The sequence below is a fragment of the Callithrix jacchus genome, chromosome 5 (assembly GCF_049354715.1).
Source record: "Callithrix jacchus isolate 240 chromosome 5, calJac240_pri, whole genome shotgun sequence".
NCBI lineage: Eukaryota > Metazoa > Chordata > Mammalia > Primates > Cebidae > Callithrix > Callithrix jacchus.
Genome location: NC_133506.1, coordinates 119,010,178 through 119,030,881, shown reverse-complemented (window position 1 = coordinate 119,030,881; position 20,704 = coordinate 119,010,178). Strand labels below are relative to the sequence as shown.

The 20,704-nt window shown below is 51.7% G+C and overlaps 1 protein-coding gene across 11 annotated transcripts in view; it reads right to left on the bottom strand.

The window, feature by feature from the left end:
• The window catches only part of ARHGAP23 (Rho GTPase activating protein 23), a 101,029-nt gene that overhangs the window by 3,686 nt on the left and 76,639 nt on the right, over nucleotides 1-20,704 (bottom strand). For 9 of the 11 annotated variants that reach the window (XM_078374275.1, XM_078374278.1, XM_035301393.3 and 6 more), the window contains 6 exons: nucleotides 18,619-18,692; nucleotides 18,247-18,336; nucleotides 17,291-17,416; nucleotides 10,225-10,266; nucleotides 9,565-9,661; nucleotides 7,462-7,493 (listed from right to left, as the gene is read on the bottom strand). In XM_078374275.1, the coding sequence (XP_078230401.1) occupies nucleotides 7,462-7,493; nucleotides 9,565-9,661; nucleotides 10,225-10,266; nucleotides 17,291-17,416; nucleotides 18,247-18,336; nucleotides 18,619-18,692 (461 nt within the window). Of the gene's footprint in view, nucleotides 1-6,901; nucleotides 7,494-9,128; nucleotides 9,152-9,564; nucleotides 9,662-10,224; nucleotides 10,267-17,290; nucleotides 17,417-18,246; nucleotides 18,337-18,618; nucleotides 18,693-20,704 lie in introns of those variants that run through there. The other 2 variants (XM_078374281.1, XM_078374282.1) reach the window with 2 other exon arrangements.

Here is a 20,704-nt window from a genome sequence, read left to right as displayed (position 1 = left end):
GTTCCCCCAGCTCAGCACATAGGGCTCTTGACAACCCAGCCCCAACTCACCCAGCCTACTGCCCTGTCCCGACCCTAACCCAGCCTTCACTATGGAAACCCTTCCTTTGATGTGACATACACTGTTACATTGCCGGCAGCCCTTAATATCCCCCGGCCCTATTCCCTGGACAAGATACTACTTACCCTACAAGGCTCAGCTCAAACGTGGCTTCCTCTGTACAGCAACCTCCCAGCCCTCCCCTCTCCTGAGATGGGAGATCACTTCTCTCTGTTCCTGTAGTCTCACTATGCTCCTAGCTTTTCTCACATCAGCCTCATCAAACTCTGAGCTCCTTGAGAGCAAGGGCTGTGACTTGGTTGTTTCTTCATGGCACATAATGGGTGCTCAATAAACGTGAAATGAGCAAATTGGTGAATGAAATCCCCTTAACACAGGAAGCCTTGCAGAAGCAGATGCTAAGACTGGTTCCCGTCTTGGGCTAGAATGGCCTGACAAGGTCACGCTGCCCTTCAACACCTCCTCACAGACCACCTGCTGTTTCAGCCACGGTGTAATAATGAACAGAGACCCAGATGCCTCTTGTGGCCACTACAGCCACTGTCCTCTCTCTCATGTTAACCAGTTCTGAGAAAGCCAGAGCATGTCAAGGACTCAGGAGTCACAGGCATGTGGCTCCTGGGCCATGGCTGCCCACACTGCATGACTCCAGAAGGCGCCCCCAGAGTTGTGCAATGTGGTTGCACTGCTACGATCAGCCTGGGGCATGTGGTAGCCAATACTGCTTTCTTTCCAGGCCAGTGCTCTCTGAGAGACTTAAGAGGCCGCTGGGATCATCTGATCACACTACCCTCTTATCCCGGCTGGTTCCAGAAGCAATTAAGTCAGATTGATTTCTCTTCCAAGGAATACAGAGGTCAGAATATTCAGAGAGATCAGGGAGTTAATCCAAGATATACTGCAGGAAACCAGAAGGTCAGCAGGAGCAATGGACGGAGGTGACAAGAACCTGGATATAGGTCACTATAATGAATTTTCTCCCTGTCACAGCAATCGTATGGACTGAGCTCCCTGTCACCAGGTGTGCAAGTGCAGCAGGGGCTCCATGCAGAACCTACAGGGGACCCTTGCCCCAGCTAGAGCATTATTATTTTTGGAGACAGAGTCTCCCTCTGTCACCAGGCTGGAATGCAGTGGCGCAATCTCGGTTCACTGGAACCTCTGCCTCCCGGGTTCAAGGAATTCTCCTGCCTCAGCCTCCCGAGTAGCTGGGGTTACAGGTGCCCGGCTAATTTTTAGTATTTTTAGCCATGTTGGCTAGATCAGTCTTGAACTCCTGGCCTCAAGCGATCCTCCCACCTTAGCCTTCCAAAGTGCTGGGATTACAGGCGGGAGCCACCATGCCCACAGCTTTTTCTTTTGTCCAGTGTATTCATCTGACACATCCTGAGCACCTGCCAGGTATCAGGCACAGGCCTGTGGGATGGGCTTACAAACCTGAGACCCAGACAGGTATGAGCCCAGTTCCGCCAGCCAGTGATTAGCTGATTTCACCCACTGCTATGGACTAAACTGTGTACCCCCTAAACTCACATGCTGAAGCCCTAACCATCAATTTGGAGATGGAGCCTTTGAGAGATGATTACGTTTAGGCAAAAGTGGGACCTTTGATGGGATTAGTGCCCTTCTAAGAAGGGATATCAGAGGGCTTGTGCTCTCTCGATCGCTCTTTTCTCTCTGCTTTGCCTTGCAAGGACACAGCAAGAATCAATCTCCGTCCCGCCTCGAGTCTCTGTCTCTCTCTGTCTTGCAAGAACACATTGAGAGATGGTGGCCATCTACCATCTACAAGACAGGCAGGGAACCCTCACCAGAAATGAGCCATGCTGGGACCTTGATCTCAGACTTCTAGCCTGTGGAACTGCGAAAAAATCCATTTCTGTTGTTTGAGGCACCTAGCTATGGCATTTTGTTACAGCAGCCTAAGATGACTTTACACCCACCCTGCCCTCAAGCTCTAATCTCACAGCCAGGCAGAGTCACCCAGGGGAGACTCATCTCCTAATGGGTTCTGTCTCAGAGGGGAGGCTCTGGACTTGCTGGTTGTGAGACCTGGACCAAGTTAGAGAAGCTCCTCCAGCTTCTGTTTCCCCAACTGCAAAATAAGGATAATCCTGTCTCTAACTCACAGGGCATTTGTGAGGATTAGTAATTCTGAGCACAGTAACACAGCAAATGCTCAGTAAATTGTAACTATTCATATTGTTGGATACTTTAAACTTAGGTATCAGTGATGGCCAAAGGCATTATTGATGATGGCTGAACCTGCCAAACTCATCACCAGCCCAACTACTTTGGTGAAGGCGCTCTTAACTGGAATCTCTGGGTGGGCTTTGGGGGTCCATGAACTCCTTGAACTTGCTATAGGATTTTGTCTTTCTGGAGCAAGGGTGCATAACTTTCCTTTTTTCTTTTTGAGATGGAGTCTCACTCTATTCCCAGGCTGGAATGCAGTGGCACAATCTTGGCTCACTGCAACCTCCGCTTCCCCAGTTCAAGTGATTCTCCTGCCTTAGCCTCTTGAGTAGCTGGGATTACAGGCATGTGCCAGCACTCGCAGCTAATTTTTGTATTGTTAGTAGAGACAGGGTTTCACCATATTGGCCAGGCTAGTCTCGAATTCCTGGCTTCAAGTGATCTTCCCACCTCAGCCTCTAAAAGTGGTACGATTACAGGTATGAGCCACCATGCTTGGCCTCCTCTGATTTCTGAAGGGGCCTGAGACCCAAAGTAGATGGGTTCTAGTATCTGTTATCAATGCAAACATTTTCAGGTGGCCAGCTCTCCGTCAGGGTCAGGGTCATGGAGAAGTTTCTTATGGGGCAAGGGTTGGGGCCAAGGAGTATGAGGAACTTGAATAAGGCAGGGCTGGGGAAATCAGACAGAGCCTGGTCAGGAGCTAGACTTCTCCCTGTACCAGTGGGGGTGCTTGGGGATTACCGCAGGCAGTTAAGAAAGCTGAGCGGCAGGTGAGAGACCACCAGAGAAGACAAAAGTGGTCCCCTTGCCCAAGAACTTGTTAAGATAAAGGGAGTGGGGTGCAGTGGCTCATGCCTGTAATCTCAGCACTTTGGGAGGCCAAGGCAGGAGGATCCATGGAAGCCAGGAATTCAAGAACAGCCTGTGCAAAGAAGCAAGATCCCATTTCTACAAAAAATTAGCGAGGAGTGGTGGTGTATGCCTGTAGTCCCAGGTACTCAGGAGGCTGAGGCGGGAGGATCGCTAAAGGAGCTGAGGCGGCAGTTAGAGGCTACGGTGAGCCGTATTCAGGCCACTGCACTGCAGCCTGGGAGACAGAGTGAGACCCTGTCTCAAAAACAAAAGATGATAAGGGAGGCTTCTGAGCATTAGACAGCTTCACTCCACCCACCATGGAGCTAAGAGACTGCCACATGTGCCTGCCCATACTCCTACCCACACAGCCAAAACCATCCACACAGGGAGGCACAATTGGAATGTGGCTATAACTTAGGGCACCAACAACGCCTGGGTGTCCTGGACACAGCCTGGAGAAAGACTAGAGACGGGGCTGTCACATCTACAACAGTGGCTTTTTATGAGCTTGGGAGCACTCTGTCCAAATGGAATCCTCCCAGAAACCCAACGATGTGAGACGGAGCCAAGAGCCGCTCAGAGCGAGGCTGTGGGAGCGTGGGTCCCTGCCTGCTTGGGCCTCACACTGCTGTGGTCACAACCCCATGGCAGCTCCAGGGAATGCTTTGACAATCACTGACCTGGGTTTTAGAGTTAGGCAAAAGAGACAGACGCTGGCAATCATGAGTGTCTAGCACTTGCAGGGTTTGTGCCCACCCTCAGTGCTCACAGCCTAGCAGGGGTCCAGGCCCTGGTGCCCAAGGCAGCCCCTTCCCTACAGCCGAGACAGGAGGCCGAAGGCTCTCCTGGTGCCTCCCACTTCCCTGACTCCGACCCCTGGTCTCCCCAGTAGATGAGACTGAGACCACAAGGGCACACACAACTGAACGCCCCTGTCCCTGAGGCAGTTATTCCCATCACTATTTCAGAGACTGGCAGCCTGGTCCGTGCTTCCGTTTCTTAGGGGCTTGGCCCACTGGTTTCAGCTCAGGTCAGGACAGAGCCAGTCCCTATGCCAGAAAATCCAGAAACACTCTAAGCCTGACAGCAGAGGATCAGAACTCAGACGCCAGAGCACCATCAAGGAAGGCGGCCACCTAAACAGCTCCCCTCACTGAGGCCCAAGAATATGCCCAGTCAACCTTCTAGTTACTCAAGTTCTCCGGGCCTTGGTTTCCACATCTGTAAAATGGGGATGGCACAAAACTCAAGGGTCTTCCGTAAAAATGAAATGAAACTAATGTTTGTGAAAAGTTCTCTGCATGGCAGCTGACACCTAGTAAATGTGCATTTCCTCCTCTTTCATCTCACACAATAGTGATGACCTCAGTGAAGTCTCTGAGTCAGTTTACAATACAGACGTCCTCTCTAAAAAGCATATTCTGTTGTTCAAGCCCTATGACTGAGAAGGCCTCTGCAGGAGTTCCCAGCCTAACACAGGAGTCAGGGCCCAGACTGGGGAGCGGTAACCGGTAGTGCCTCAGCAGGAAAGAATTGCAAGCCAGGAGGCTTCAGGGAGGTGCTGGCCTGTGAGCTCTGGGGAAGTCAGAGCTGAGTCCACTGGAGATGGGGTGGGGTCACAGGAAGCAAAGGAGGACATCTGGCTAGAAGGGGCTCTCAAGGGACTGTGGAGAAGCCAGGCCCAAAGGGGCGGGACAGGGCTGCCGGGCAAAGTGCTGGCTCTTGAGAAGGGGCTGCAGACTTTGGAGACCTCAGCCTGCGCATGATGCTCCTCAGCCCCTTCAGGAAATCTGCCTTGCTTCATGGGACTCATCCAGACTTCCTTCTCTCTACTGACTTTCCCTGCCACCTTCACGCTCAGCAGAGGGCCTCACCTTCCACTTCGCTGAGGAAAGAGCCATCAGCTGGGGGTGCCCCAATGACCTGCTGCCAACACTGCCTGCAGGTGTGCCCCTGCCCCTCCCTCTTCCTACTCCACCTGCTGATGCATCTGCCAGGAGCAGAGGCTACTGCTGCCTCATGGGCTCAGGGCCCAGCTCTTTCTCTTTCTCCTCTCTTCTCTCACCTGAATCATTGCAAGTAAATATGTGCTTTTGTCTTTTGTTTTTTGAGACGGGGTCTCTTGTTCTGTTGCCCAGGCTGGAGTGCAGTGGCATGATCATGGCTCACTGCAGCCTCAACCTCCCAGTCTCAAATGATCCTCCTGCCTCAGCCTCCTGAGTAACTGGGACTACAGGCATGCACCACCAGGCCTGGTTAATATTTGTATTTTTTGTAGAGTTAAGGTCTCACTATGGTGTCCAGGCTAGTCTCTAACTCCTGGGATCAAGGGATCCTCCTGCTTCGGCCTCCAAATGTGTTGGGATTACAGGTGTGAGCCATTACGTCTGGCTGTGTTCATCTTTTAATGAAAGCTTCCCTCAAGCCATACTTTCCTACGTTTGCTCTGTAAATCTGTCTTCACAGTCGGACTTCTCAACAGAGTGGTCTATGCATGCTCTCTTCCCTCCTCACTTTATTAGCTTGTTCCATCTGGCTTCTGCCTCCACTGTACCCCCAAACCTGCCAGACGGTCTATTTGTTCATCAGCTTAGTGTCTGTCTCTCATTAGAAGCTAAGCTTCGTGAGGGCAGGAGCCTATCTGTTTGGCTCATTATTTATATTTTCAGTACCCAGCACAGTACTGATACAGAGCAGATTTTCAAGACGTATTTGTGGTATTATCAAATGAATTAGTCCTATCTTTTTCAAAAACATTGTCGGGTTTTGGTATCAGGGTAATGCTGGCCTCATAAATGCATTGGAAAGTGTTTCCTCCTCTTCTGTTTTCTTTTCTTTGAGATGGAGTCTTGCTCTGTCGCCCAGGCTGGAGTGCAGTAGCACCATCTCAGCTCACTGCAACCTCCTCTTCGAGGGTTCAAGCAGTTCTCCTGTCTCAGCCTCCTGAGTAGCTGGGATTACAGGCATGAGCCACAGTGCACAGCCACCCTCTTTTACTTTCCGAAAGAGATTGTGGAAAATTGATATTTTTTAAATAAGTATTTAAATAGTATTTCAGTAATTCCAATATAATTAAAATAACTACTTAAATATTACACCAGCCAGGTGCGGTGGCTCACGCCTGTAATCCCAGCACTTTGGGAGGCCGAGGTGGGCAGATCACAAGGTCAGGAATTTGAGACCTACCTGGCCGACACGGTGAAACCCTGTCTCTACTAAAAACACAAAACTTAGCCGGGCGTGGTGGCGCACGCCCATAGTCTCAGCTACTCGGGAGGCTGAGGCAGGAGAATCGCTTGAGGTTGCAGTGAGCCAAGATCACACCACTGCACTCCAGCTCGGGCAACAGGGAGACTCCATCTCAAATAAAACATATTATACCAATATTTTAAATTATACTATTTTATATTTAGAATATTTAAAATTATTCAATTGTTTAAGATTCTAAAAATTCCTTAAATATCTGGTAGAATTTACCAGTGAAACCATCTGGTCCTGGAGTTTTCATTGTCGGGGGTGGGGAGGGTGGTGTCACAGTTTAAATGACACATTCAATTTCTTTGAGAGGTACAGGACTATTCAGGTTATCTATTTTTTTTCTTGAGTTTTGGCAGTTTGAATCTTTCAAAGAATTGGTCTGTTTCATCTGTTATTGAATTTACGGGCAACTTTATGCCCATAAGTTCAATAACTTAGGGGTGTAGTGATGTCCCTCTTTCATTCCTGATACTGATAATCTGTGCCATCTTCTTATTCTGTCAGTCTGGCTGGAGGCTTGTCAATTTCATTTTGTTGTTGTTGTTTTTTGTTTTGTTTTGTTTCAAAGAACCAGCTTTTGGTTGCACTGTTTTTTTTTGACTGTTTTCAATTTCATGGATTTCTGCTCCTCTCTTTATTTCCTGCTGTTTTAGGCTCTCCAAAGACCTTAAAGAATATTTATTATAATACCCCACATACGTATTGTTATTCCCATTTTACAGATGAGAAAACTGAGGCTCAGAAAGAGGTCAAGTGACTTGCCCAATGTCCCAAACTACTAAATGGTGGCACCAGAACTCAAACCCGGGACTGTCTGACTCCAGGGTCTGTGCTTCTAACCACTGAGCCACACTGCCTTGCAGTCACGTAACTCCCAGGCCAGGCGCTTCTACTACACCAGACGCCTTAACACTGCCAAGGTAAGCAGCTTCTCAGCTTCCCTTGAACACTCAGTACCTCCCACTTTCCCTCCCAGGGACCATCAACTTTCCCCATGGTCCAGCTGCCATTCCCTCAATTCCGTTGAACAAAAACCAAAGTGGGCTGGCTTGTGCAGGGAAAAGCCTTCAGAATTGCCTTCATACGTACCTTGGACTTGGCTGAACTACAGGTGGCAGAATCTGTTGGTGAAAGACAGAAAAAAAAAAACGGAAAACTGCATCAGGGAAAAAGAAAGCTGAATCTTATGCATACAATTCCCTACCTCAAAGGCTTCAGAAACCAGGGAATTCTGAAACATGAGATCTCCCCAGGCCCTAAGACTATGATGGACTTCTGATGTCACTTTCTAAGGAAGAGGGATGGAGCAGAAAGTGATGTTAATTGCCACTTCCTCTGGAGGCAGGAAGTGACATCAGGCTGCCAGCCACTGGCCCCACATTTATAGATGGCTAAGGGCAAGGGGGCATTGTCTTTGAGCCTGGTTCCTCTCCCTTTCCCCTCCTGTCTTGTCCCGTCCCTGTTACTCTGAAGCACTAGAGAGAAAATGCCAAATATCAGATGCAGTCCATGGAAACCACCACAGTGAAACACAGCAAGTCACAGATGCTCTGGAGAAATGGTGACCATACAGTGCACAGAGGTTGCCCTATATCTACCCCCCAGCACACGAGAAAGAGGAGGAGCCACGTGAATAATGGATAAAACGGCAGAAATGGAGTGGGTGGGATGCAGGAGGTGGAGTGGGCTGGTGATTAGACCCCTCCGGACGAGGGGTCACCCTGCCTCTTCTCCTGGGGACCCTCATGGGCAGACTCCCCAGTTATAACCAGAGCTATGAAGGAAACTAAAATCATTACTTCTAAGGGGCTTGGGTCTCCCTCCCTTAATATCACTGGGGTGGAGAAGGAACCAGAAACATGTCCTGGCAGGTCCTCTCCAAGACTAGAGAGGAAGCAGGTTGGTCCAAGGGCTTCCTGGGGTCCCAAAGGATAGTGGGCAGGTGCGGTTAATCCACACTCTCGGGCAGGCAAGTTAGATGCCCCCTCTCCAGACCCCTCCCCCTGCACAATGTGAGAAAAGCAAGATGGGCAACCACACACGACATACGGGGCAGGCGGGGGTGGCGGGTGATTAGAAGAGACATGGGGCCCCTCTCTGCCGGGCCATCCCCACATCTTCTGGCCCCTCCTGAGCCTACCTCTGGAGACTAGGGAGCTCCTGGTCTCCCTAGTGTGTGCCTGTCAGAGACAACAGAAATACTAAAGGGTGGGACAACCATAGTGGGGGAGGAGTCAGTGGCTGCAGCCATAAAGGGAGTGGCCACTCATCTGTCTCTGAGCACAATCATCTGTCCTCTGCCATGAGAGGGCCAGAGGCCCTGCAAACAGGACTGAAAGCCCTAGTTTCTTAAGCAGGAAGAGGCAGCCCATTGGGGTGACTGAGGCAGGAGTTAGAGATAAGAGAAGCTTCTGGGCGTGTCATCGCTGGTCTCCAGGGAGACTGGGTCCCTGTCAGGATCACCAGCAGTGGTAAGGCTTGGCACAGAGAGGCCACAGGGTCTGTGGCACTGTGGGAGGGCAGCAATCTGATGCCCAGGTGTCCAGGCGATGGGGAGGGCCCTGGGACCAGTGAGAAGGGGCTTTAGGATGGGAGGGGTATGGGCTGCTGGGGCAAGTAGTTAGCAAGCAGGGGTAACTGGCATGTCAGGGTGGGGTCCTCACAGCCTGGGGTATTCTGCCTGCCTCTGTGCCCACCCAGCCTTCTTATAATCACCCGCCACTGTTAGTGACCGAGGCCGCAACACTGCACTGTACCCTTTAAATCTCCAACAGGTCCGCTGGAGGAGGAGAGGGGAGAATAGGAGGAGGGGATGGAAGGAGAGTGAGGGAGAGGAGGAGGGAGAGGCAGGGGTGCAAGGAGAAAAGGAAGAAAAATTATCAAGAGGAACATGCCCAGGACACAGCCAGCCCATGGGAAATTAAAGGCTGAGGAAAGAAACCAGTGAGAGAGGGTGAGCAAAGCTCCGACCCGGCATGGGCGGGCACCTGTGCAGACCAGAGGCAGCACGGTGCGAGCCGGACTTCCCCAAGGAGGGAGCAGGCCCCCAACAGCCCCGTCTCCATGGTGGCAGGCAAAGGAGGGCCCCACTGGGGTGGCACAGGGAAGCTGGGCATCTGGCCAGACATCTGGGACCCTCAGGAACACAGTGCCCACCCTTCCGCCTCCCCACACCCAGGCCCCTGTGCTCACCTGACCCTGGGTCACCAGGGGGCACTGTCCTGCCAATGTTGGGCAGGAGGTACTCAATGTTGGGCACTGCCTGAGGCTCCTTGTCGCCCACAGGGGTCTGTGAACAGGAGGAGGGGTCAGCTGGCATGCCCTCGGATGCTAGGCTGCCAACCCCGAAGAGGGGGGTGCCCTGATGACAGGGCCCGTGTCTCCTCCATCAAACCTGGCTCACCGGGGCAGGGACCATCCCCCTTACCAGCCAGGCACTCTTAAGGATGGTTCCTACACGTCCCCTATGAGACGGTTTTGTGCATTCCTCAACACCTCGGAACCAAGAAGGCCAGAGCAGCCCCTTCAGCTGGGGGCAGGGGCTGTGTCCCCCACCACCAGACTAGAGCCCCTCCAACCTATGTCCTTCCCAGTAGCCCAGAGGCTGGAGCTGCCTTTACTCCTGAACTGGGTTCCCTCTGAGCAAGCCCTGTATCTCTCAAATTAGACTGGGACCTCCTGAAGGCAAGCTCTGTGCCTCCCTATCAGACTTGGGGCTCCTAAGGAGAGGGTGTTTCTTCCATCCGACTGGGGAACCCCCAAGGACAGGCACCTTCCCTGGCCTGAGTCCCACTGCCCACCCTGCCCCCAAGGACTGGGGCCCACGCTAGCCCAGCCCACGGCATCACTTACTCTCTCTCCCTTGTCCTCTTCATCACTGAAGAACCAGTCTGACTGCAGAGGAGACAAAAGGGAGGGATGAAATCCGTGTGGGAAAGAAAAGGCTCCTCCACCTGCTCCCTCCAGAGGACCCACGCAGCGGCAAGGGGTGCTCCTCTCTCAACAAACCCCAGGCTGGTGGGGCTTGAGAGAGGGCTCGGAGGGAACCTGACTCCACAGACTATATAAAACCCTGGGGGAGGGAAAAGGTGGGACCCCAATGCAGGAGGAAACTGGGCCTGGAATGGAAGGGGCCTCCTCAGATGGGAGGTGGGCTCAGGGAGAGCTTCGCTTTTTACTTGCTTTTCTCTAAACACTGTCCTAGGCACAGCCGTATGGTGCCCCCCCCAAGGCGAGCAGGGGGGCAGAGTACCCTCAGTGCTGGCCACATCCATGGCTGTGACAACCAAGTGTGCCCCATGCCACCTGCCACACATGGGTGCCACACTGACAACAGGGGTGTCATGTACCAGCCCAGAAAAGGAAAATGCCAGGAGACAGGTGTTGGAGGTTTCCTGAGGGGCAGGAGTCGAGAGCTTTCTCATAAAGGCCAGACGAGAGAAAATAAGGACCCCCCGCAACACTTTAATATATCTTGTGAAATTCGAGAATCTTGAAGGTAAAATTCTTTTTTTTTGAGACAGAGTTGCGCTCGTTACCCAGGCTGGAGTGCAATGGTGCGATCTCGGCTCACCACAACCTCTGCCTCCTGGGTTCAGGCAATTCTCCTGCCTCAGCCTCCCGAGTAGCTGGAATTACAGGCATGCGCCACCATGCCCAGCTTTTTGTATTTTTAGTAGAGATGGGGTTTCACCATGTTGACCAGGTCTTGATCTCTTGACCTCGTGATCCACCCGCCTCAGCCTCCCAAAGTGCTGGGATTATAGGCATGAGCCACTGTGCCCAGCCTGAAGGTAAAATTCTAAGTTTTTGTTCTTTTTTTTTAAGATGGGGTTTCACCATGATGGTCAGGCTGGTCTTGAACTCCTACCTCAGGTGATCCACCCACCTCGGCCTCCCAAAGTGCTAGGATTACAGGTGTGAGCCACTGTGCCCAGCCAAAATTCTAAGTTTTCTAGGAAAAAAATCCAGATTGCTTATAAATGAACACATATCACAGGTACTTGGAACCTACAGCACCAAGGAACAAGAAGACAAGAAAGTAACAGTTTCAATGTGTTGAAAGAAACTAGAATTTTTTTTTAATAGAATTTTATACCCTGCTAAACTCTCATTTGAGTGTGAAATAAAGCTATTCTTGTTTTGTTTTGTTTGAGGGAATCTCACTCTGTCACCCAGGCTGGAGTGCCATGGCGTGATCTCAGCTCACTGCAACCTCTGCCTCCTGTGTTCAAGCGATTCTGCAACTTCAGCCTCCCAAGTAGCTGGGATTACAGGTGCACGCCACCATGCCTGGTTAATCTTTGTATTTTTAGTAGAGATGGGGTTTTGCCATGTTGGCCAGGCTGGTCTTGAACTCCTGACCTCCAGTGATCTGCCCACCTCCGCCTCCTGAAGAGCTGAGATTACAGGCGTGAACTACTGCACCGGCTTTGAAATCAAGCTATAGTGAGACATCAGAAACTTTACTACACAAAGACTCTCTTGAGTACTTGAGCAAGTAAAGAGATGAACTTCGGAGCAAGCTCCAAGAAGTAAGTAAGGCACTTTGGCTTTTATTCTATTTATTTGTTTATTTTTGAGACAGGGTCTCTTGCTGTTATCCAGGCTGGAATGCGGTGGCATGATCCTAGTTCACTGCACCCTTTAACTCCTGGGCTCAAGAGACTCTCCCACCTCAGCCTCCTGAATAGCTGGAACTACAGGCGTGTGCCACCTCACACAGCTGATTTAAAAAAAAATTTTTTTTTTGGTAGATTTTGGGATTACAAGCATGAGCCACTGCACCCCACCAGTTTTGGCTTTTAGATGTGGTAGAAGGAAGACACAGAAACTGATAAGCATTAGAAATTGATAGTGACAGGCCGGGCGCAGTGGCTCACACCTGTAATCCCAGCATTTTGGGAGGCCGAGGCAGGTGGATCACCTGAGGTCAGGAGTTCAAGACCAGCCTGGCCAACATGGTAAAACTCCATCTCTACTGAAAATACTAAAGTTAGTCAGGTGTGGTGGCACACACCTGTAATCCCAGCTACTTGGGAAGCTGAGGCAGGAGAATCGCTTCAACTTGGGAGGCAGAGGTTGCAGTGAGCCAAGGTTGTGCCACTGCACTCCAGCCTGGGCAACAAGAGCGACTCTGTCTCAAAAATAATACAAAAATTAGCTGGGCATGGGGGCATGCACCTGTAATCCCAGCTACTAGGGAGGCTGAAGCAGGAGAACCGCTTGAACCCGGAGACAGAGGTTGCAGTGAGTCAAGGTCACACCACTGCACTCCAGCCTGGGCAACAAGAGTGAAACTCCATCTTAAAAAAAAAAAAATTTACGAAAATTACCCCTTACTTCCCTCAACACCTGTGAAAGAATGGGAATAGGCAATTTACAGTCCCATTCATGTAGACTTAAAACACACAAAGAAAGGCTGGGTGCAGTGGGTGCAATATCAGTACTTTGGGAGGCTGAGGCGGGTAGATCATCTGAGGTCAGGAGTTTGAGACCAGCCTGACCAACATGGAAAAACCCTGTCTTTAAAAAAGAACACACACAAAAAAAATATTATATACATTTAAGGATAGCCATGTATTCACAATAATCGGAAGGTGGCCTGGAAGGACACGTTAGGCTATTACAGCGGGTGCCTGGGGCTGGGGAGAGCAGAGCCGGTCCAAAATGACGGAGGGAAACAAGCGGACTTGCCTGAGCATTCATCATAAGCCTCAGTTATTATTAATCATGATCTGACATGCAATTAACTCAAACAGCACAGGAAGGCCAGAAGGGAAACAAGATAGAGACAGAAAAGAACAAAAGAAGATAAGAAAAACACAAGCTCTGGCTGGGCGCAGGGGCTCACAGCTGCAGTCCCAGCACTTTGGGAGGCTGAGTCAGGTGGATCACCTGAGGTCAGGAGTTCAAGACCAGCTGGCCAACATGGTGAAACCCCGTCTCTTCTAAAAATACAAAAATTAGCTGGGCATGGAGCACGCCCATAATCCCAGCTACTTGGGGGTGCTGAGGTGGGAGGATCGCTTGAGCCCAGCTTAGGTGATAAACTGTCTCAAAAAAAAAAAAAAACTAGAAAAAAAAAAAAAGAAAAATGGAAGCTCTGGAGTCAGTCATCTTGGTTCAAGTTCACCTTAGCCAAGTTACTTTCCCTCTGTAAGGCTATTTCCTTATTTCTAAAATGGGCATGATGTGAGTACCTCCTTCCAGGCCTGTGGGGGAAATTACGAAGAAATACTGTATGGAAAACACTGAGTGCAACACATCACTCGTGTATAATAAATGCGAGCTCTCATTCAAAGGTGCGGCTTCCAGAGAAAGGCTGACCAAAGGGAGCCTGAGGATTGGCCCAAAGAAGCCCGCCTTTAACTCAGGTTGGAGGGTACCCAGAAGTACTCTGCAAGCAGGCATCTACAGGAAGCATCTGGGTGGCCAACAGCTCTCGAGAGGAATCCTCGAGAAGATCCACTGTAAGAGGCTACTAGTTCCTGCCACCCTGCTTCTGCACATGCTGTTCTCCGCCTGGGATGCCCTTTCTCCTGGCTCTGCCTGGCTGAGTTCTCACTGTGGTCTTCTAAGACAGTTCAAGCACTCCCTGCACACAGGGCAGGGGAGGGTCCTTCGGTGGGGCTTCCTTGGGCATAGCCCAGAGCACGAAGAGATACTGCTTTTACTGGCAATATTCAGCAGGCTCCCATTCATCTCTATGTTCCTAGCATGGTGATCTGTCTCTGCATGGAAATAAGGACCACGACGAAGATGAAATAAGGACCACGTCCCTGGGAGGAAAGCAGTATTGTCATCTCCACTGAACAGATGAGGAGACTGAGGCACAGCAGGTAAAGAACTTGTCCAGGGCCACACAGCACATAGGAGCAGGCTGGCTCCAGAGCCACTGACCTCAACCCCCTCCCCCACCCCAGGGGGCATTTGCCAACGTCTAGAGATGTTTCCGATGGTGACAACTAGGGTGCTATTCCCAGCATCTAACAGGTGGCAGCCAACGATGCTGCTCAATGTCCTATAATATGCAGAACAGCCTCCCATGATAAAGACTTATCTGGCTGAGGAGGTCACTAGTGCTGAGGCTGAGAAACATTAGACAGCCAGGCGCCGTGGCTCACGCATGTAATCCTAGCACTTTGGGAGGCCGAGGTGGATGGATCACCTGAGGTCAGGAGTTCTAGACCAGCCTGGCCATCATGGTGAAACCTCATCTTTAAAAAAAATAAATAAAAATAAAATAAAATAAAGAGAAATATTATATATCACCGCATGTGCTGAGTGAGTCCCTGAGCGAATGCCCTGGGGTGATCTTTGTTTGGGTTCCATTTGGCTTCGTAAAACTTGCACATGGGGAGGTGAACACCTGAGTTGCTCTCCTCTCCGCTCTGCCATTATTTTGCCGTGTGGCCCCGGGCAAGCCACCATTCCTCTTTACCCCTCAGCTGCCACCCTCTTTCCGACCTCAAGACTGGTCTGGCTGCCGCAAGTGACAGCACTGCCCTGGCTATGGAGACTCTGGGCTAGATGCTTGGGTGGGCAGGCTTTCAGGGCTCAGAGTGGGTGGCTCATTCCCTCGACAATCATCCAGGGCTGATTATGTCCAAATACCAAAACAGCAAAGAAGGGAAGGCCACCAGCTCAGTTCTCAGGAATGACTGAATTGAAAAGCCCAGCTTGGCCAGGCGAGGTGGCTCACACCTGTAATTCCAGCACTTTGGGAGACCAAGATGGAAGGATCGCTTGAGTCCAGGAGTTCAAGACCAGACCTAGCAACATAGTGAGACCTCATCTCTACAAAAAATACAAACATTAGCCAGGTGGCGTGGTGGCATGCATCTTTAGTCCCAGCTACTCAGGAGGCTGAGATGTGAGATGATAGGATCACCTGAGCCTGGGAGGACAAGGCTGAAGTGAGCCATATTTGTGCTACTGCACTCCAGCCTGGGCCACAGAGAGATTCTGTCAAAAAAAGAAAGGCAGAAAGAAAGAAAAGAAAAAGAAAAAGAAAAGCGCAGCCTTTCACAACCTCAATTAGCAATTCACTCTTTTTTCTTTTTTATTTTTTTGAGATGGAGTTTCCCTCTTGTTGCCCAGGCTGAAGTGCAATATGGCACAATCTCGGCTCACCACAACCTCTGCCTCCCAGGTTCAAGCGATTCTCCTGCCTCAGCCTCCCGAGTAGCTGGGATTACAGCCATGTGCCACCATGCCTGGCTAATTTTGTATTTTTAGTAGATGGGGTTTCTCCATGTTGGTCAGGCTGGTCTCGAACTCCTGACCTTGGGTGACCCACCCACCTCAGCCTCCCAAAGTGCTGGAATTACAGGTGTGAGCCACCGTGCCTGGCCCCATTCATTCATTTATTTACTCCACAAACACTAAGTGTCCACCACGTGCCAGGCACTAGTGTCAGTGCCAACTGAGACAAACTCCACCTTCTCCACCCTGCCCAGGGCAGGGACTCCCCCTTGGGGCTTTGGCCTCCTTCCCTGAAGACTGCAGTTCCTGACACCTCAGCTGACCTCAGGTCTTGGGCTTCTAGTGGCTCCTCCAGGAGCACAGGGCCAGATGCCCATTCTTCCCTGCTGCTGCCCACAAAGCACACCCTCATGGGTGGCTCTGGGGCTCCCTGGTGCCCTGGGGAGTAAGTTTTCCCAAGGCCTCATCAGGATCCCCGACGCTGCAGGGCAGCCCTGGCCTCCCAGACAGCTCTGGAGTGGTGTTCCCAGTGTCAGGATGCAGCAGGCTGTGATCCTCCCTCCTGGGGCTCAAAGCCCTGACCATGCAGTGAAGGAGAGAGACGGGCAGGCAAGGCCGTTAGCACGGCTCGGCCACCCACCACCTTACCTATTGCCCCGGCCCCCTCTCTCCCTCCCAAGCCAGCTCAAAGAGGGACCCAGGAGTCTGTCCTTTGGGTTGGTGCGGGGAGGCTTTGGTCAGACAGACCTGGCTTGAAATCCTGGGCTGCTGCTTATTAGCTGTGTGACCATAATCAAGTCGCTTTGCCTTTCTGAGCCCGTTTCCCCCTCTGTAAAATGTCACCTCTGGGGTGACATGGCCCAGCTTTCCTTCCCTAAAGTGTCTATGAGGTTTGGGGGTGAGGTTTCCCTTCCTCTGACCAGCTGCCAGTCTTATTTCCCCTGGCAGGAGGGGTCTGTTCCCATTCTTTGTGGGTTGTTAACAAGAATTGGAAATGGAAAATCTACATCCGTGCCGGCCCCAGAAGGCGGTGGTGCTGCCTCAGGGTTGGGCTCTGGAAGACCAAAGCCTCCTGCGCCCTCTGCTGGCCACTCTGGGTTCTCCTCCGCCCATGCACAGTAACAAGAACCTGCAGGACCAGGGCTGTTAGCATCTAGGAAGCCATGGGAAGGGAGGTGACCAGCCCGATACATGCCAAGCACTGCTGCTGGATCCCTGTGTCCTGCCCCACCTGCCCCTCGTTACCGTGGATGCACCACTACCTCCCTGAAACCTCGTGGGGCCAACAGGGAAATTCACTAGAGCCTGATGCCCAGGCCAGACCTTGGCCCCTGTCTGCTCATGTCTGCCAGGACGCATCTCCAGGGGGGACACCTTCTGAGGCTGCCCATTCTGCCCTCCACCAACAGCACCTTCCCTGCCCTTTCTCCTCCCCTGCCTCTCCCCAGGCATCTTGGACACTCGGGGGCCTCTCGACTCTCCCTCAGGGGACCCAACATCCCAGGACAGTAGGGATTCCGGGATCCATTCCTGTCTTGCCTTGAAATGCAGCCCGTGGATTTGGGGGGGGGCACATACCACCCCAGCCTCATGCTCTAAAGCTGCTGAGCCCTTCCTGAGGCACACCCTGCCACACTGAGAAGTGAGGGGCTCAGAGGAACCCGGCCCAGGCTCCAGGCGCTGCCGGGCACTCTCCAGAACAGAGGCTTACATGCTGGATCAGTGTTTCCACGATCTTGTAGCGGTCAGGCATGTGGGTCACCATGTCTGTCATGTTGTCCTCAGACGTCCTCACCAATGTCGGACCAAAGACTAGGGCCAGGTTCCGGGGTTCCATCTGGACAGCAGGGAAAGCAGGTCACGGCGAGCACCCTGAACTCAGTCCTCCCTCACTCTGGGCCCCTGAGGCCTCTGTCCCCAACTACATCCTGATCCATCCCCAGCTGAGAGGGTGGACACCTCCTTGTATGGGTGTGGAGATGCTAGATAAGTCGAGCACAGGCCAGATTTCAGCCCCATTCATCCCCAGGCCCAGCAGCCATGAGCAGTGCCCAACCTGTACACCTGTACAGGGCAGCCCTGAGTGGTCAATGCCAGCAGTGGGAGACTCTGCAATAGGAAACATGTTAGAGATCCCAGGAGTTATTTTAGGCCTGAGGAAAAAAAAAAATCCAATCATTTCCAGGTGTCTGTAATCCCAGCTATTCAGGAGGCTGAGGCAGGAGAATCACTTGAACCTGGTGGGCGAAGGTTGCAATGAGCAGAGAACTCGCCATGACACTCCAGCCTGGGTGGCAGAGCGAGACCTCATCTCAAAAAAAAAAACAAAAAGTCCTATTGCTCCCCTCATTTTTCCCACTGCAGAACCAGAAGGTATAAGGGGTCTGATGAGGACAATGCAATTTGAGGGACTGGTGCGGAGTCAGAGGATGGCAATGCATAGGATATGGGGTGGCCAGGGTTCCCTGCCTCTGGAAAGCCCTCAAACTCAGGAGATGTCGGGGGCGGCGGGGAAGGAGGGGGATGGAGCAGTCATAGGAGGAAGGCATGCCTAGAGGGGCCTGAGTAGTCACACCTGGACCTGCAGGAGCTCAGTGAGTGCCGAGGGCCCCCACACAGTAAGTCCTGTGCTTGCCTCCCCGAGGCTCCATTCGGGCCCCTACCCACCTTGTTTTTCTCAGAGTGGTCAGCGATGGTCTTGAGATGGCCCACAAGGAATTTGAGTGTTTCGTAGTAGTGTGCTGGGAGATCCCGGATCTGAGCGGGAGACAAGAGGGCAGGGGGCCAGGCTGTGAGGACCTCCCCCTGTCCCCGTCACACCATGCCCGAAAGTGCTCCCACTACCATGCCTCAGGGAGTCTGGAATTCACTCTCTCACTGCCCGTTCTCTTGTGTAGATGGGGAAACTGAAGCCCTGAGCGGAGCAGGGCTCCTGCAAAGCCACAGGGGTCATCGGCGACACCGGCCTCCAGCTTCCTGGGACAGAGGTGCGCAGGCAGCTGACCCACCTCGGGCCTAGCAGCACCTCTCACTCCTTACCAGCTTCCTCAGCGTCCTCATCCGCTCCCGTGCATCCTCAATGCGGTTGGCCTCGATGAAGTCGTTGTATTTGTCTAGAACACAGCGGACACTCTTTAGAGAGGTGGGGGCAGTGCCTTCGTCTGTTCTCTGGGTGGACTTCCGGGCCAAGGGCCTGCTGGGAGGGCTGTGTTTTGTGTCTGTGACCAAACCCACCACAGCTGCATTCGGGCGTGCACCTGACCCAAGGTAGCCCAGGTGTGTTCATTTGGGAAGCAATAAGCTCTGAGCTGCAAGCTGATCCCAGAAAAGAGGTCCCTGCCCCGCCCCCTGTCTCCAGGACATGGACAGCAAGGTTCAACAGGTCAGAAGAGAAGGGCACCTGGAGAGGAGGAGGGGCCTCAGACACCCCCTGCCAAGAACTCCCCCAACTCTCTTCAGAACAAGTCCATGGGGACCTTTAAAACATGGACCATGATAAGCCTATTCTGACATTCATCTGGATGAGCTAATGCACAAAGACAGCCAGGAATAGTTTTAAAGAAAGAGTGACTCGCGAAGATCTGCCCCACCAGAGACGGAAACATCCGGAAAGGAGGGCACAGCTGACGCCGGCTGGTGGAGCAGAAAAGGCACAGCAATGTTAAGGCTAGAAGGGGGGTCAAAGGGGCCGTGTGGATGTTTACTATATGATAAAGACAGCACTTCCAATGGGGGAAGGATGGGGGCCCCAACAGATGTCCCCGGGACAAATGGCTACCATCTGGGGGAGGATTATTTCTAGCTCACAACACACAAATTTAATCATATGGTAGAGCCAAATGTGAAAATTATAAAAGCATTGGGGAAAAAATAAAAAAATATTTTTATAATTCTAAGGACATTCTTAACATGAGATGCAGAAAGGAAAGATGAACAGCTTTGGGTCACAATTTAAACAATTGTTTTTGGCCAGGTGTGGTGGCTCACATCTGTAAACCCAGCACTTTGGAAGGCTGAGGCGCACTGATCACTTGAGGTCAGGAGTTCAAGACCAGCCTGGCCAATTTGGCTAAAACACTGTCTTTACTAAAAATACAAAAACTAGCTGGGCGTGGTAGTGGGCACCTGTAATCTCAGCCACTTGGGAGGCTAAGGCAGAAGAATGGCTTGAACCCAGAAGGCAGGGGTTGCAGTGATTGGAGACTGCACCACTGCACTCCAGCCTGGGTGACAGAGTGAGACTCAGTCCAAAAAGTAAATAAAATAAAAAATTGTTAGGCCAGGCACAGTGGCTCACACCTGTAACCCCAGCACTTTGGGAGGCTGAGGTGGGTGGATCAACCAAAGTCAGGAGTTAGAGACCAGCCTGGCCAACATGGCAAAACCTGTCTACCAAAAATACAAAAATTAGCTGGGCATGATGGTGGGCACTTGTAATCCCAGCTACTCAGGAGGCTGAGGCAGGAGCATCACTTGAACCTGTGAGGCAGAGGTTGTAGTGAGCTGAGATCATGCCATTGCACTCCAGCCAGGGTGACAAGAGTAAAACTCTGTCTCAAAAAAAAAAAAAAAATCGGCCAGGTGCGGTGGTTTACACCTATAATCCCAGCACTTTGGGAGGCCAAGGTGGGTGGATCACGAGGTCAAGAGATCGAGACCATCCTGGTCAACGAGGTGAAACCCCGTCTCTACTAAAAATACAAAAATTAGCTGGACATGGTGGCACGTGCCTGTAATCCCAGCTACTCGTGAGGCTGAGGCAGGAGAACTGCTTGAACCCAGAAGGTGGAGGTTGCGGTGAGCCGAGATCATGCCATTGCACTCCAGTCTGGGTAACGAGAGCAAAACTCCATCCAAAAAAAAATTGTTTTCAGTTTCTTTTTCTTTTCTTTTTTTGAGGAGTCGTCTCACTCTGTCGCCAGGCTGGAGTGCAATGGCTTGATCTCAGCTCACGGCAACCTCTGTCCCCCAGGTTCGAGCAATTCTCCTGCTTCAACCTCCTGAGTAGCTGGGATTACAGGTGCCCACCATCATGCCCAGCTAATTTTTGTATTTTTAGTAGAGACGGGGTTTCACCATGTTGACCAGGATGGTCTCGATCTCTTGACCTCTGGCGATCCGCCCG